At 39.5% G+C, this 16,835-nt stretch overlaps 7 protein-coding genes across 7 annotated transcripts; 4 read left to right on the forward strand and 3 right to left on the reverse strand.

The window, feature by feature from the left end:
• Nucleotides 1-233: 233 nt before the first annotated feature.
• C9374_001045 (uncharacterized protein) lies at nucleotides 234-2,774 on the forward strand (the record flags this gene model as incomplete). Its single annotated transcript, XM_044685995.1, has 1 exon — nucleotides 234-2,774. The coding sequence occupies one exon, from the start codon at nucleotides 234-236 to the stop codon at nucleotides 2,772-2,774; it is 2,541 nt and encodes an 846-aa protein (XP_044552187.1).
• Nucleotides 2,775-3,141: 367 nt separating this feature from the next.
• On the forward strand, nucleotides 3,142-5,054 carry C9374_001046 (uncharacterized protein; the record flags this gene model as incomplete). Its single annotated transcript, XM_044686006.1, has 4 exons — nucleotides 3,142-3,761; nucleotides 3,952-4,308; nucleotides 4,383-4,848; nucleotides 4,965-5,054. 4 exons carry the CDS (start codon nucleotides 3,142-3,144, stop codon nucleotides 5,052-5,054), a joined length of 1,533 nt encoding a protein of 510 aa, XP_044552188.1.
• Nucleotides 5,055-5,199: 145 nt separating this feature from the next.
• Nucleotides 5,200-5,532, reverse strand: C9374_001047 (uncharacterized protein; the record flags this gene model as incomplete). Its single annotated transcript, XM_044686017.1, has 1 exon — nucleotides 5,200-5,532. The coding sequence occupies one exon, from the start codon at nucleotides 5,530-5,532 to the stop codon at nucleotides 5,200-5,202; it is 333 nt and encodes a 110-aa protein (XP_044552189.1).
• Nucleotides 5,533-5,700: 168 nt separating this feature from the next.
• C9374_001048 (uncharacterized protein) lies at nucleotides 5,701-9,267 on the reverse strand (the record flags this gene model as incomplete). The annotated part of the gene is made up of 1 exon (XM_044686028.1): nucleotides 5,701-9,267. One exon carries the CDS (start codon nucleotides 9,265-9,267, stop codon nucleotides 5,701-5,703), a length of 3,567 nt encoding a protein of 1,188 aa, XP_044552190.1.
• A 916-nt stretch (nucleotides 9,268-10,183) lies between these two features.
• Nucleotides 10,184-12,164, forward strand: C9374_001049 (uncharacterized protein; the record flags this gene model as incomplete). The annotated part of the gene is made up of 5 exons (XM_044686039.1): nucleotides 10,184-10,237; nucleotides 10,324-10,747; nucleotides 10,818-11,102; nucleotides 11,269-11,535; nucleotides 11,596-12,164. 5 exons carry the CDS (start codon nucleotides 10,184-10,186, stop codon nucleotides 12,162-12,164), a joined length of 1,599 nt encoding a protein of 532 aa, XP_044552191.1.
• A 183-nt stretch (nucleotides 12,165-12,347) lies between these two features.
• Nucleotides 12,348-14,522, forward strand: C9374_001050 (uncharacterized protein; the record flags this gene model as incomplete). The annotated part of the gene is made up of 1 exon (XM_044686051.1): nucleotides 12,348-14,522. The coding sequence occupies one exon, from the start codon at nucleotides 12,348-12,350 to the stop codon at nucleotides 14,520-14,522; it is 2,175 nt and encodes a 724-aa protein (XP_044552192.1).
• Nucleotides 14,523-14,724: 202 nt separating this feature from the next.
• C9374_001051 (uncharacterized protein) lies at nucleotides 14,725-16,806 on the reverse strand (the record flags this gene model as incomplete). Its single annotated transcript, XM_044686062.1, has 5 exons — nucleotides 14,725-15,562; nucleotides 15,675-15,912; nucleotides 16,001-16,107; nucleotides 16,217-16,610; nucleotides 16,704-16,806. 5 exons carry the CDS (start codon nucleotides 16,804-16,806, stop codon nucleotides 14,725-14,727), a joined length of 1,680 nt encoding a protein of 559 aa, XP_044552193.1.
• Between the last annotated feature and the right edge of the window lie 29 nt (nucleotides 16,807-16,835).

A 16,835-nucleotide genomic window follows, 5' to 3' on the forward strand; every position in this document is an offset into this window, starting at 1 on the left:
ACATTTGCACTAAGAGTATACGAGCGTATTTGTTTGTTTGACTCAGCTACAATATATATTTATATATTAATTAATTCTGCTATCATAATTGTAAAAAGCAATATTATTATTCAAATAATAGAATTGTCAATACGCAGTAGCACAGTACATACATTCATTCCACTAGATAGAGTACATACAGCCTTAACTTATTATTTCTACTAAGAAACCAATCAACAATTCTAAGAATCATCATGATGATAAATTCTCCTTCCAAGATTAATTCTACTGCGAATAATAGCATTTGGGGAAACCTTGTCAGCTCCTCCAGCCCTCGTCATCAACAAGGCCTTTCATCCCCTCTCTTAATGCCTCAAGGTCGAATGGATGACTCACACCAATCATCCAACACTGTTGGTAATATCAGGAACACACCTGAGCAGCATGATAGAAGTAATTTGATTGACAGAAGCCAAAGCAATGGTACAATTGGAGACTTGATTAAAGATATTGACCAAGAGGAGGACCCTACCTCCAACTCTGGCCACGAAATCTTCTACACAGCTCAGAACAATGGAACTGTTGGTCACCAGTACTCTCCTCAACAAGAGTCTGAAACTGACTTTTTCATTAGATCTCCTCTCAAAGGAAGAAAATCAGGAGCGAGTTTGAACGGAGGTAACAGCAATCAAGGTACACCAACCATGGTCAATCTGGCAAGCAGCCAACAACAACAACACATGTTAATGATGTCACCACCTCAATCTTCCAATCTTTTGAACTCACCTAATTTGAACGCTCACAATTGGGTCAATGAAAAGATTTTCCTTGAAAATAAGATTGCTAAATTAACCAGCGAGCTTTATCAATACCAATGTGAGGTACAAAGGCTTAACAGGATTCTGGATGAATACCGAAGAAAGGAGAACGCAAAGAGTGGTGGTAGTCATAGTACCTCCACTGTTGGTAACAGTCCAAGCCCAACAGAAATGAACGGTCTAGTGACTGGTGGTAATGGCGGTGTGGAAAGACCTCTTTCTCCTTCTTCGACATGTACAACCTCCTCATGGTCAGCTGTGGGTACTGGAGGTAGTGCAGTTGGTTTTAATGATGGCATCAATTCACAACCATTTATGGGATCAAGCTATGTCGGAGAGAATGGCTCATCAATTTCTCAATATTCTCTCATGACCAATCCTGCTCAACAATTGTTGATTTCTCCAAGAAAATCACCAACTCCAGCCAACGTCACAAACACTCCAGGAAGATACAACAGAAGTAATAGCTTTGGTTCAAATGGTAGTGACGCTCCAAATACTAATCTCATGCAAACCAATCGATTGAGCGTATTAGCAACACCAAATAGAGGTATGAACAATAATCCTTCCAACATGGACACTCTCTTCCCAAGCACTTTGAATCAAGATTTGACCATGTCACCAAATAGAATGATGCCCATGAATGGAATGCCAATCGGTATGGAATCTCCAATTTCTACAACACCACTAAGCTCTGGATCAAATCCAAGAAAGTACAACAATAACAATGGTGTTGTTGGTCCTACATCTCCTTTTACTACTCCATCCATTACAAACAATAATGGACGAATGATGTTCACCACTCCTGTTACTACACCTTCTCCCAATAATCTTTATTTTAACAGTTCAATTGCTATCACACCAAAAAGTGCTGCAAGCAGTGTTAGCAGTAGTAGCGCTAGCACCGCAAGCAGTACTCCAACTCTAAGTGACCTCAGCAATGGAGCAGCGATGCAACAAGTCAAGTCACAATCTCCTAAATTGCCCAACGCCTCTGGAACTTCACAAGTTATTCATCGCAACGGTACTGGAAATGAAATTGTGTACTTGTTGAGCGGAGGTGGTGTTGGATCTATTAAAGTGTATGACCTTTCCCGTGAAGAGTTTACTCAAGCTCAAGACAATCAGCAACAGCATGCAAAGAGAGGATTTGATAAGCATGCATTGACAGATTATTACTTGTCTCTCAAGGGGCATTCAAGATTTGTCTCTGCTTTGCATAGTCATAATGGAAAGATTTGTAGTGGATCTGGCGACAACTCAATTCGCACTTGGGATTTTAATACTGGAGAATGCGAACATGTGTTGGCTGGCTGTGAAGGAAAGGTCGGTGCCTTGTGCAGCTTTTATGGAACATTGATTAGCGGTTCTAAGGATGGCAATTCTCATCGTATTAGAGCATGGGACATTGAAAAGGCTACATGTGTCAAGTGTATTCCTGCTCACAATGATTGGATTAATGTTTTGTGTGCAAGTGATACTACTCTTTTCAGTGGCTCTGGAGACAAGAAGGTTAAGGTTTGGTCTGGTCCTAATTTTGAAAACACTCTCACATTGGAAAATCAAAGCTTTGTCTTGTCTTTGGTTTATGATCCAACCTATAATACCTTGGTTGCAGGAACCTATGATGGTTATATTAGAATTTGGGATATTAGATCAGGTTCCAAGTTTGTGAAACAGATCAAAGCTCACACCAATGGTGTTCTCTCATTGTGCTATCACAAAGGAATGTTGTGCAGTGGTAGCAAGGATCAAACCATTTCTATTTATGATCCAAAAACATGGAACAGAGAGTCACAACTTATTGGACACACTGATGCTGTGAAATGTCTCGTCTCTTATCAAAATCAATGGTTGTGCAGCGGTTCTTATGACCGAACTGTCAAACTTTGGAATTTGGAAACTGCTACCAGAGGAAGTTATTGCACTATTGCCACTGGTTTCAAGAATTATACTCTCACTTGCCACACTGCTTAATTTTGACTCCCAAAACTCGCGATATCCAACACACACAATTTTCACCTTCCCCACAATCATGGCTGTACACACCACTTGTTTGCAAAATTAAGTACGAGAGCTACTTTGGTGACAACTCTACACTTATTTTTGTGAAGCTTAAATAAATTGACACTTACACAACATTTTTGTGCTGAGCTTGGCAGTTCGAACTTTAAGCGACATCCAACTTCAAATAAAATTCTAAAAAAAAATTTGCCGCCAATGAACGTTTGATACGTGACGTTTGATCCCTCTGCTTGTTTTCAGACAAAAAAATTTACTGATGGCCAACAACAAATCAGTTCAAAACGATCGTCATCAAGCCACAACCCATTCCTCATCATCAATGAACCCTCCCTCCTCACCAGTCGATCAGAAAGCTCTTCAAGAATTATTTCACAAGCTCGATCGCAATCACGATGGCCAATTAACACTTTCAGAGTTCGAACAAGCTGCACACGAATTAAAACTTCCCTCCCGTCATCTCCTCAAAATCTTCCAACAGATCGACACGAATCACGATCAATCGATTACCTTCGAAGAATTTTCAACCTTTCTCACTCATCGCTATGATGAATTAAAATTAATTTTTCAACAACTCGATACCAATCACGACGGAAAACTCGATGCCAACGAAATGATGCAAGGCATTCAAAAAGTTTACAAATTAGGAGGTGCTGGTGCTGGTGGTGATACTTCTCGTAACACTGTTACAGATCAACAATTTGTTCAAAAATTATTAAATCGAATGGATGTGAATCGTGATGCAGAAATTTCCTTTGAAGAATTTCGAGACATGTTGTGTCTCGTTCCCGAAGTCACTCTCGAATCTGTGGTTGAATATTGGAGAGAAGCAAGTGCCTTGTTGAGTGACGATGTCGATTTGGTTCTCGTGTCAGGAAAGAATTTGCAAGAACAAGCTGCAGTGAGTTTGAGAGGACCTTTTTCATTTCTAAATAATGCAAGGTAGGTGTTGACATTTAAAATTCTCAGCCATTCATTCATATACGATAATAATAACCATATTTTCATATATATTTTATTGGCATGACTATGTTTCACACCAACTATTTTTTGTGATCACATGACCAACTAACTCTACTACTATGAAAAATACCATTCCTACCATTCATGTATGAAATATCACTGATTCAAGTAAGGCAGTTCTTGCCGGTGGTCTCGCAGGTGCCATCAGTAAAACCGTGACAGCACCTATGGAACGTTTAAAAGTAATTTATCAAGTTCAAACGAAAAAACCACCTTCCATGTGGATGGGACTCAAAGAAATTTACACAGAAGGAGGAGTGAAAGGTCTATTTCGAGGAAATGGTGTGAATATTATCAAATCAGCTCCAGAAAAGGCAATTAAATATGCTGCCTTTGAACAAGTGAAATCCATGTTGACCAAAATGAATGGAGGAGAGTCTTCGAATGTGATTACATTTATTGCTGGATCGTCATCGGGTGTGATTTGTCATACGGCATTGTATCCTTTGGAAGTTGTGAAAACAAGGTATGTGTTGAGGGTTTTTTAGTGTATGTGTGAATATTTTGAAAATGTTTATGGTGTGTGTGAAATTTGAAAAGACTTTCTGTAGCTCCAACTGGTGAATACAATGGAATGTTTGACGCCATTTTCAAAATTGCTAAAAACGAGGGACCCATCAAGCCGTTCTTTAGAGGACTTGTTCCAAATATTCTAAATACGATTTGGACATCTGGATTTTCACTCATGACCTATGATGCCATGAAACAAGTTCTTGTAAATCATAGCCCTAATGGTCAACCAAGTATTGGAGGATTAATGTTTTGTGGAAGTGCATCATCGGTATTGAGTCAAACATTGTTTTATCCACTTCATGTGGTAAAAACGAGAATGATCATGCAAGGAGCTCATGAATTGGTAGTCACTAAAAAGAATTTGAAAGCCAATGTGCATGGACAAGTGGCCACTGCGACTACGTATACAGGAATGATGGACGCGTTTGTTAAAATTATTCAACAAGAAGGAACCAAAGCTTTGTTTAAGGGTTTTGTACCAAGTATGATGAAGGTAAGTTATTGTGAGATAACCATCCAATGAATGTGACATTTTGAAATTTATGGAATTTATTTCGAAATTTTCGCAAACGTACATGCACGTTGGTTACAAAACTTCAATCCAATTAGGGAATTCCTGCTCATGGTGTCACTTTTGGAGTCTATGAATTGGTAAAGAGATATTTGGGATTTGAGGAAGCTGGTCACAAGAAGCACTAAATTCACGAATCATTATCTCTGTATTAGTAGCAAAATTTTGATAAAATGTCTAGATTTCCACTACTAGATTTAATTTTCAATAATATGATGATCATATTTATTTATTCCAACCTAATTGTGACCATGCCACAATTATCCTATTGGATTATTTTTTTCTAATCGTCGAATGCCCAAATGATTTTTGATTTTCATGTTTGTGGAGATAATGATGAGCATGATCGACTGTATTTTGAAGCTCGGGCCTCACTCCTTGTATGACGTGGTTGGAACGTACACCAAAACCAGTGAATCCAACTGGAGTAAAATTGAAATTACTTTGACAAAGAGGTTCTCGTATATCGGGAAATGAAGAATTCGGAACTGCATGCTTTTCCTTATTGATGATATGTCCACGATCATCTACAATGAATTTAGGAGGAATTCCTTGACTTGTCTTTTTTGAGCTCGATGAGGAGGTTGTTTTGATACTTTGGTTCATGATGACGATGTTCTACTACTTTTTAATATTTACAATAAGAACTGTACACGCGGAAGTGCCGAAAGAGAACTAACAGCGAGAGAGGAGGGTTGAGTTTTTTTTTCGTTGTTGTACAAAAGTATTGTCGAAAATTTACGGGACTATGCCTCAACTCCTTTATTGGAAGCTCTATTGATTGGAACTTGGTGATTCGTCTTCTTCGTCATTGCTACTCTTTTTTCTCTTGTTCATTCTTGTTCTCTCAACGACAGACCTTCTCGATACAATTTTGAACATGTCACTCTCCTCTAAAACCTTTTTAATTCCAAAATCGGGTGAGGCTGATTCGAATAAGGATGGTGATGATGTTGGAGAAGAGGCGTCACCAACAGCAGGATCACGTAAAAATGCCACTAATCGAAGCAAGTAAATGCCCTTTGTGTGCTTCTTTTTTTGAGCCTTACATATTCTGAAACCAATTCTGAATTTCGTCTGCTTATTGATGTAGTCGTGTGATATTTCGCAATATCTGGAAATTTTGTCCTCCTCAGAGACGTTGACGTTTCTCTTTTTGCCTCTAGTCTCTATGAGTAGAATAGAATAATCTGCGGAAGGGTATTCTTTTTCTTCATGAGCTACAATAGAAAGCGAGTACTCATTTTCAAAAGAATAGCTTGAAGATTTGGATTGAATGGTAGGCTTTCGAGCCAAGAGAATTTTGCTCTCTTCAATATAACAATTTCTGTCGACTCTCTTGAGAAGTGATAACCCATAAGCTCTCACATTGTTGTAAAGAGTCATATCCTTGTCTGGAATGTAGAATTCCAAGTGATGTTCTAAATCTATCACCGGATTGACAATATCTTCGCCTTCAACAAAGGTCGGAGAATCACCTCCCTTGTCAGTATCTAAAATAGTGTTTCTCATACCAGGGAAAGTGCATAGAGGAGCTTTCACTTGCTGTGATTTAAGTCCTCGTCGTCCTGGATAGAGGAATCCGTGGCCCTTATATTCCCTCACGAATGGCTCAACTTGCCTTCCCTCAATTTGAAGAGTTTCAGACTCAACAGAAAAGCCAGCATCTGAATCGTCATCAGACGTAAGGGATTTGGTGACCATCTTCATAGTACTACTCTTTGAAGAAGGGAACGGAGGAAGAAAAGGAGAAGGTGGCGACACAATCGAAAATTTCTTTGTGCTTCTGGACGAAGAGTTGTCTTCTTTTTGTGATGTATAGTCAGAAAGGGCTACGCTAAGTAGAGTGTCAATTGATGACATCCCTCCACGAGAGAGAAGCGCCGCTGCTTCATTTTCTTCAAAAACTCCTTCTGTGGCTGTAATGAGGCTATCTTGAGAGTTTGGTGTGTATTCTTGAGGTGTGTCATGGTCTTTGGAAATTTCAGGAACCTCTTCTTGTTTAAGATCCACAGCAACACTAGTAGAAGCAAGTGGCTCATTATTCTCCTTTTCCTTGAGTAATCGATTGACTTTTTCCTGAACAAGTTTTAATTTGGATATCGAAAGAGTGTCCAATGTTTTGAGCCAAAGTTTGAAGGATATTTGCGTAGACCCTAGAGGAGAGGCTTTAGCTTTCTTCTCAGGCCCTATAATCGTTGGTGAGTCAACTAAGGTTCGATTGTGGCTTTTTTGGTCTGGAGATGATGTTATCATGATGGGAGAGGATGCTGTTATTGTGAAGGGAGGAGGTGGTAGCGATGGAGGAGGAGGAATGGCAATGGAATTTGGAGTGTTATTCGTAGAAGCGTTTGATGTAGAAAAAGTATATGAATTATTGTTGCTTTGAGCAGAATGCACAATGCTAGTGGAAGGCGCAAGAGAAGGCGCCAGTGAAAGACTTGCTGTTGTTGCTGTGGCATGTGTGACGAACATACTACTACTGTTTGGGTGATGTGTGGGAACCTGATTCATCGTTGATGATGGGGTAGAGGGAGATGATATGTTATTGCTGTTGGTGAGAGTGGGTGTTGTGTCAACGGCGTTTCTTGGAGGAGGAAATGGAAGGAAGGAATTCATTGGAGAATGTGCTATTGGAAATGGAATGTTGCTTCCACTAATGGTGTTGTTGCTTGAGGAATTGAGGGGATCTGCTGTGGGATATGATGTTTTGGAGCTGGCTACTAAATTGGGCTGTTGTGCATTTGTGGTGTTGTTGTTGACTTGTACCTTACGCTTTTTCTTGGAAGGAGCTTCAGTGCTCTTGGTTGTAATTGGTTGCAACTGTGTTGCCACTGCAAGGTTCAGTGCACTTGAGTGATGAGAGAGTGGCGGTGGTGTTGTACTTGTTGTGGTCGTCATCGTTGTTGCTGATCCAGTAACACTTCCACCAGCTGCTTTCTTTGGTGTGGTACCAAGAAAGGTCTTATTTGTAGCGTTAGAGGGTGGAAATGGCGATATTCCCAACATGTTGCTATTACTACCACCAACAAAAGTTTTTTGTGACTGATGAGGGCTATTAAGGCGGCTACCTGGTTGAATTTTTTGTGCTGTTGGGTCTTCCTTCTTTTTTCGTGTGGGTTCTTCATCCTCTTGACTGTTGTGACCTCCTGAGTGATGTTTTTGTCTTGACGAACGAGAGGATGCGCTTTCCTGATCACTATAGTCCCCACCATCGTCATCATGGCTTGAATCACCATCATCATCATCATCACTACAATCTTTCTCAGATTCGTATTGTTCTTGGATCTTTTTGCTATTTCTTGTGGTGTCAATTTTGAGTGAATTACCTTTACTCTGAGAAGTGGTTTCAACTGATGACGACGATTTAATTAAGGAATTCTGGACAGGAAATGGTTGTTGTACATTGAACATCATGGAGGTTTGAGTTTGGAGTGATGATGACATGGATGAAGGAGGAAAAGGCGTAGTTAATGAAGCTGGAAGCATTGGGAAACCTGAAACACTTGGTTGCAAACTATTGGAGTTCATCGCACTTGTTGTTCCAAATCCTAGCGGTGGTGGTGGTGGTGGAAATATTCGGTTGTTGTTGTTGATGCTAGCAGTTCCTGCAAGTGCTGAGGCTGACGAGCTTGAAGAACCATTACTAGAAGTTGAATGCGAGGAAGTCTCCAAAGCATGACCAATCTTTGGAGCCAAAATGGAAGAGGCTGTCGTTCGAACGGGACTAGGTTTTAAAACCTCTGTTGGAACAACTTGCGATGGTGTACCGTGCAAAGAAGACATGTGGTTATTATTGCCCTGGGCTGGTTGGGTTGAATGATGATGGCCTAGTGGTTGAATAGGTATGTTTGAGGAAGAAGTTGGATCACTATTGGTGGCCTTAATTCCCAAATGATTGTTACCACTAGTACTGGCAAAGGGAGGCGCAAGAAAGGCCACTCCCGATGAAGCAGCTGCTTTATCATGAGTGGCACTGTTACCTGATCCGGATGGTGCACGAGGAAAGAAGGGTGAGCTAAAAGTCGGAATGCCAGAACCACTCGCTCGAGAACTTTCTGAACTTGCGACCCTGTCGTCTTGTATGGTTGAAACACCAATGGGTACCACTGGCTGAGTGGTGCCACTCACGCCCTTTTTGAAATCTCCATCATTCAACAATTCAGCATTTCCTTCCATGACTTTCATGATGGAAGAGCACAAGCTTTTGGGTGAGGTACCTACCAGAGCAGACGTGCTCGTTTCTAGGGATAATCCACTCGTGGAACGGTAATGGTTGGTGCTATCACTACTACTACTACTACTACCAGTATTTTGGCTTGTACAATCATCATTCAACATGTTGTTGTTGCCATTGTGGACAGTTTTGGAACAGCCATCAGAAAAAAGCCTTCCATTGTCCATATTGTTGTTACCATAGCAAGACAAGCCAACAGAGCGGGTTGCTGGATGGATTTGGTCGCCAACTCCTGTCGCTGGGCTCTCTATTGACAGAACAGTGAACTTGGAAGCTTCAATTTCAAGATTTTTCTTTGCCAGCGTTAAGCCGGTTCTCTACAGAAACTTTTTTTTTTTCGAGGGACATAAATCGTGTCCCTGAAGCCCGGAGTTCACTTTCGCTGGCCAGTCTTGCTATGTATCGCTGCTTTTGGAAAGTTCCGTATGACTCATCATCGTGATGCTTGGGGTGAGGTCGACATTGGGATGATGAAGCATCATGCTTATGCAGAAATATGGCTTGATGATGAGAGAAAGTTTCAATTGAATTCTTCTCTCGGGTCGTGCGTGTAAAGTGTAAAAGATGACAAAATGAAACTTTGATGAGCTTGAGATGGGCGAGGGTGATGAAGTATGTTTGAAACACGCTACAAGCTTTATAATTTCACGCTAGCTATCAATATATATCAGTACTGTAGGAATGAAAAAATCAAATTGAAAGCTCGGGAAATGATGGCGTGTGAAAAACGATGATGATTTTGCTTAAACCAAGTTTTGAGTTTTTTTGTTTGAAAAAAATTGTTGATGGACTTTACAATGAAGCATTGCAATGCCTTTCTGAATCTTGCCATTTTCAGTTTCGATTATTCCCTATTCCTATCACAAGAAAGGAGTGAATCCATGTATTCGAAAGGATGAACTCGAATGTTTTATCTCAGCTCCAATCACGCCGCCAAAAATTACAACTGGCTCTTGTTACGGATTTCAAAAAAAAAACAATCTAATTACTGCTCGCCAAATTCATTTCTTTTATTGCAACATGGTATTCGTTGATGAAGTATTTCCTGCCGATAATTCATCCCTTTGTTTTGAGGTAAGTATCATTCCGAACGGCATCTTGATGATCGAATTCAACCTGATGGTTCCTACTTACCACACCATAATTCTCAATGATCATAGCCCGATGGAGATAAGCTTCCAGATCATGTAGCTGAATGTAAATCATGGAAACGTCCTAGTCAGTGGTGCAAGAACTGTTCATTATTCGTAGACTCAGTAAATCCTAGCGATATTGAACAAGGTCAACTCGGAGATTGTTGGCTGTTGAGCGCAATGGCTGTTGTTGCACAATATCCAGAGGTACTTCAAAAATTGTTTGTTGAGACCAACGAAACTGAGGGAAAATATGTTGTCAGATTATACTATGAGAGTCAGTGGCAAAACGTCACAATTGATGACAGAATCCCTTGTGGCAGAGATGGACTTCCCTGCTATGGACACAGTACCTCTAAGAACGAATTCTGGATCAGTATTTTAGAAAAAGCGTGTGCCAAGCTCCTTGGGTCCTATGAAGCCCTTGATGGTGGTTATCTTGAGGAAGGAGGTATGTTCAGTGCTCTTAATTTATTCATAGCCTCTTGTCCTAATTAATACTTATTTTTCAATGTCCCCAGTCGTGTTGCTTACCGGTGGAAGACCTGAAAGACTTTACATTAATAATTGGTCTCAAAACCCAGGTAAACAACCATGGAGAAAGGATAGACTATGGGAAAAGCTAGTACTTTATAAATCAGAAAACGTAATGATGGGTACCAGCATTAGTAGCAACAGAGGTGAACAAGCGAATGAGGCCAAGGGTCTTGTTGCCGGTCATGCCTACTCTATTCTTGACGTTAGAGAAACAAGTGACAAGAAATACAAGCTCGTTAAGCTCAAGAATCCTTGGGCCAACGATTTCGGTAAGTACGCTTGCATGGATTGAAGTCTCATTCAAACAAAAACGATTCATAATCACCGTTTGGGTGCAATTTCTTAATTTCGACTAAATCTGATATGCAGAGGTATGTAAATACATCCATTCCAATTCTCAAATACTGAACATTTTTTCAAATGAATAGTGGAAAGGAGCTTGGAGCGACACAAGTCGTAACTGGACCTTCCAATACAAGAAAGAAATGGGAGAGGAGGTTAGAGCAGACGGCATCTTTTGGATGGAATTCAAAGACTTTTGCACCCATTTTGACAAGATTACCTGTTGCAGATTGTTCAACGACTCAATTTTGAGCATGTCAAGCGATCCGAAATACAAAATTCCCAATAACAAGCTTTCGTTCCCAAGTGCCTCATGGAACAGAAAGAAGCTTAAAGGTCAATGGGATAATGACACTGCAGGTAAGTTGTTGTAATTTATGTCACATTGATGGATGACAGTGATCATTTCGTTTTCTGAAGGTGGAATGACCAACAATATGGCCTTTGCCAAGAATCCTCATTTCCGTTTGACAGCTCAAAAGAGTGGAAGGTATTTCCTCATTATTTACAGAGCTTACCTTTCACTTGATGCCGATGCACAATATTACAGAAGTGGAATTGGTTTTGCCGTTTACAAGGGCACAGACAACAATTATAAAGTCTTGCCTACCGATAACTCTCCCAATGCGCTCATGCAATTCCCAGTGTATGGAAGATATAATGCCATTGAGCTTGATTTGGATCAAGGTGATTATGTAATTACTCCATGCACATTGTACAGCAACAGAAAGGGAGAATTTATTTTCGAAGTGTATAGCGCTTGTGACTTTGACATTCAACCAATGGAAGAAAATTTAAGGGTTGTTCCACCATCGGCAAGAGGAAAGGCAACTCAAGACTTTGGTGCTTCCAGACAACAACCCTCACAAAGTAACTTTGATACCATCAAGATTGGTAACAACAGTGTTAAGGAAGCTAAAGCAATGCCAACAAAAGCATCCAATATGATGACTACCTATCAATTTGAATTTGCCAAACGCAAGCTTTAGAACAAGGCGCACATTCAACGTAAACATAAACTGAGCCTTTAAATTGACCTATTTTCGAATCATTTCTGCGCAAGCGCAATTCTCCTGCATGACTGGCACATAATTTTCAGTGCGCTAGTCAATCGCTCGCTTTCGAACAAAAAATTGAGGATATTGGTGTCTTCTTCGTGCAACACAACCAGGATGAATCTAGAACTCGACGAACATGCTCCGACTGCAAAAAGTCAGCATCAAATTTCCTATCCAACCTCAGCCAACTATCCATCATCATCATTCAATGAAGACGATCGTCATGATGACGACAAGTCCACATTGAATCATTCCGATCGGTCCTCTATCCAACCCTATCGTTCCTCCAATGATGACCATCATCATGATGAAGGACATTCCAACAACAATGAGATTGATTCGGATCAGAATAATAATAACAATAACCCACCAACAACACCCATGAATCCCATAACCATGATCAAAAAGTTCTTCTCCTCTCTCAATTCTTCCCAATTGAAATGGCTCTTTGGTTTGGGAATGAAACAATGGCCATTATTACTGATCGGAACCATTTCCATGCTCATTAGTACTGGCCTCTCTCTCGTGCTACCACTCTTTTTAACTCAATTGGTTGATGTCATTCCATCGACCATGAATTCCAATCTGCCAAGTGGTGAAACGAACCATGAAGAAGGTCAGGCTTATTTAAATCGAGCCGCTCTCTATTTGTTGGCCATTGTGTGTGGTATTGGACTCACCACGGCCATTAAACATTTTTGTTTTAATTTTGCAGGAGAGCGAGTGGTTGCCAAATTAAGGAAAGATTTATTTGAAAATATTATTGTACAAGATGTGAGTTTTTTTGACGTGACCAAGACGGGAGAATTGTTGAATCGATTGAGTTCCGATACAAAATCATTGGAAAATGCAGTGACTTCAAATTTATTCATCTTTTTGAGAAATACGGTACAGGCCATTGGTGGTGTTGGATTTTTATTTTACACATCGTGGAAATTAACGCTCGTGACCTTGTCCATTGTTCCTCCTCTCATCATTGGAGCTATCATTTATGCCAAAATTGTGAAGAAATTATCACGAAAGGTTCAAGATGCATTGGCCAAGAGTGCCGAAGTAGCAGAAGAGTCGTTTTCCAACTTGAGAACGGTTCGATCCTTTTCAAAAGAATCCTTTCATGTTTCTGAATATAATGTTTCGATTGACAATACGTTAACATTGGCTCGAAAATTGGCAATTTCAGGAGGAGTGTTCAGTGGAATTATGATGTTTTGCTCGAGCTCAGCAGTCATTCTCGTGCTGTGGTATGGAGGAAGTCTTGTTCTTTCCAAAGAAATTACTATTGGATTATTGACATCATTTATTGTTTATACGTTTTATGTGGCTTCGAGTTTGGGAGTGGTGAGTTCCATCTTTTTTGATTTAATGAAAGCAATGGGAGCCACTGCAAGAATTCACGAATTACTTTTACAAAAGCCAACCATTGAGAAACAACGTGTGGTTCATGAGAATGACAAGAAGGATGAACATTCGCAACAAGAGGGCGATTTTGATGACTCTCCTTTTCATGAAATTGAAGGCCACATTCAATTCCATAATGTGAAATTTTCATATCCTTCTCGACCTACTCAATCCGTATTGAAAGGACTCGAAATTGAACTAGTTCCTTCAACAGTGACCGCTCTCGTTGGTAAATCCGGACAAGGTAAAACCACTGTTGCTTCTCTTTTGCAACGATTCTATGATCCCAATGATGGACAAATTACTCTCGATGGAATGTCTATTCGTGAGCTCGATACCAATTTTTTGAGAAAACACATTGGAGTGGTACAACAAGAACCAACTCTCTTCTCCAACTCGATTCGAGAGAATATTTGTTATGGATGGGAATCTGGAATGTCCAATTCGAATCGAACAGAACCCACGCTTGAGGAAATTCAAGATGCTGCCATTAAGGCAAATGCTCATGAATTTATTATGGGATTTCCAGAGGGTTATGACACACTCGTAGGAGAACGTGGATTGAAATTGAGTGGTGGACAAAAACAACGCATAGCCATTGCTAGAGCCATTTTGAAAAATCCAAAGATTTTGATTTTGGATGAAGCGACAGCTTCTCTCGACTCGAATACTGAATTTTTAGTTCAGGAAGCATTGCAACGATTGATGGAAGGGAGAACTGTATTGGTTATTGCTCATCGTTTGTCTACGATTCGAAATGCTCATCGTGTGTATGTCATTAATGATGGACGAGTGGCAGAACAAGGTAATCATGAAGAATTGATGCAATTGGGAGGAATTTATAAACGACTGGTAGAAAAACAATTAATTTCGGGAGAGATTCAGCAATGAGATGTGTTCACAAACAAGAATGCAAGAATTCTTCCACATGATCGATTTTCTGGTACAATACATTATGCCCACTTACTGTTCATAATATGAATCTTTTGACTCAGCATGACAAATGATATTGCCTCAGGTTGATTCCAGTTGAGTCCATTATATTTAAGGTCTAATGACATGAATATTTTAATAATCACAACATACACACGTCTTAACCTTCATAAATGATTCTACACACAAAGGCATAAGCAGCCGTGAGAGGAAGTAAACTGCTGAACCATGAATAGCTCAATAAAAATGGATACAAACCAACCACAATAATATTAATACACAAACAAATGAAAAAGATCAAACCAAATGACATGATGTATCTATCAGAAGAGTATTCATTCTTTCTCTCCTTCCAAAGGAATCTGGCTGTGGTCAAAACAAAACCAAACGATACAATGAGTGCTAAAATTCCTGGCCAAAACGTTGCAAAGTAAGTTGGATATTCCAATGTAAACCCAATCATGATGACAGCACAAATCATGAACATGTTAAGAGTTGAGAAATACATGCTTGTTGCAAAATGTCGTAATGACTTTTTCCAAGGTTGATGATTGGACCAATCTTCAATAGTAACAATTCCTACAATGACAATCATTCCAATAAACATTACGAGTATGAAAATATAGGCAGGGATGAGAATGATAAACCATGAAATGGTATATTCCCATGCTCGTGTCACAAAATTATAGGTCGCAGGTAAAACAGCCAAATTAAGGAATGATAAAATTGCTGATGATAATCCTCCTAGTAAGACCAATAATAAAATTCCACACATCATTAATATTTGAACATCTCGAGCATTGCCGTACATGTAAGCTACGAAAAATATTTGTCCAAAGCCAAATATAAAGAAAAACCATAGTGGAATGAATGAATATTGATGCCAGTTAGGAATGACATCGGTAGGAATTGCATCCTTGACAGCAACCATGCAAAGGAATAGAAATAGGGAAATGTAAACAAGAGTGGCGAATCCAAAAAAGTATCGATATCTCAAACTGTGTGTGTGTGTGTGAATATTAAATAATTATTTTACACGTGGAACAATTTCACATAAAATTATTGGCAATAATTTTACAACACTCACACAGTTGTAAATATAAAACTCACCTATTCATATTTTCATAATGTTCTTGCATTTTAGCTCGAAGATATTCCTTTCGATCTCTTCTCAATTTTGAATCGAGCTTCTTTTTTCCTTGCTCGATGTTGAGAGCTCTCAAAGTGTGATACGAAATAATTTTACCATTTTCAATGGTGACATAATCTTCAATTTTCTTTGGACGTGGTGGAGGTGGAATTGGCTTTCCATATCGCTTATTCATTCGACCCACGTCAATGGTGTAGACTATTGTTTTTCACAATGAACAAAAAATTGAATGCAATTGAGATAAATTCATGTTTGTTGTAGATTCTTAATGAAATCAACTACTTACAATTTCCTTCCTGATCATTAAAATTGTAGAATAATTTCCTCACCGATGGCTCCCACAAGGCATCATGCAATGTTGCATAATACCATGATTGTGACACAAGAGAGCACCTTGAATTCAAAAATTCATTCATTCAACAATTGTTCACACATGTCATCAATCATCATAATAAATACTTTAAATCTCCAAAAAACAACATGTTTCTCTCCCGTGACTTACATGGACAAGGAAGAAATATCCAAAAATTTGAAAATTTCAACCAATACTTCTGGCGGTACATTACTGTACGTATATTTCACAATCCATCCTTTCATTAACTCATCATGATCCCATGTCGATTGAGAACGTTGTTGATGCACTGGTATTGGAATTGGTACTACTGCATGATTGGTTTCGGATCCATAATTCGGAATGTTGTTGTTATTGATGAGTAATGTTGTTGCTTGTGCGGATGAACTCGAATTTGAGTCGACACGATGATCATCGTCATGGAGTTGAATATTGTTGTTGTTATTACCAATATTGGTTGAACCATGATTCGGAATAGTGTCATTTGGATAAGAAAAAGGCATGGCAGGTTGTACTTTGAGTTCAGGAGGAAGTGGTTGGTCATCTGCATCCATATTGTGTTTGTATTTGAAATGGATCATCAAAGTTCCAAGTTCATTACGTCAATATACCAAGCCCGATCATATAGTGTACCTACCAGTACCTTCATTTCTTGGTTTGGGGTTCATGTCTGTATCGTCGTCGCTGCATGGTGATGAGCTGTCATGATCGGACCATGCCCGGTCATCATCATTCGACATTTTTTTTTTGTGTTGAAAATGGAACAATG

Source organism: Naegleria lovaniensis (genome assembly GCF_003324165.1).
Source record: "Naegleria lovaniensis strain ATCC 30569 chromosome Unknown tig011, whole genome shotgun sequence".
NCBI classification, from domain to species: Eukaryota; Heterolobosea; class Eutetramitea; order Acrasida; family Naegleriidae; genus Naegleria; species Naegleria lovaniensis.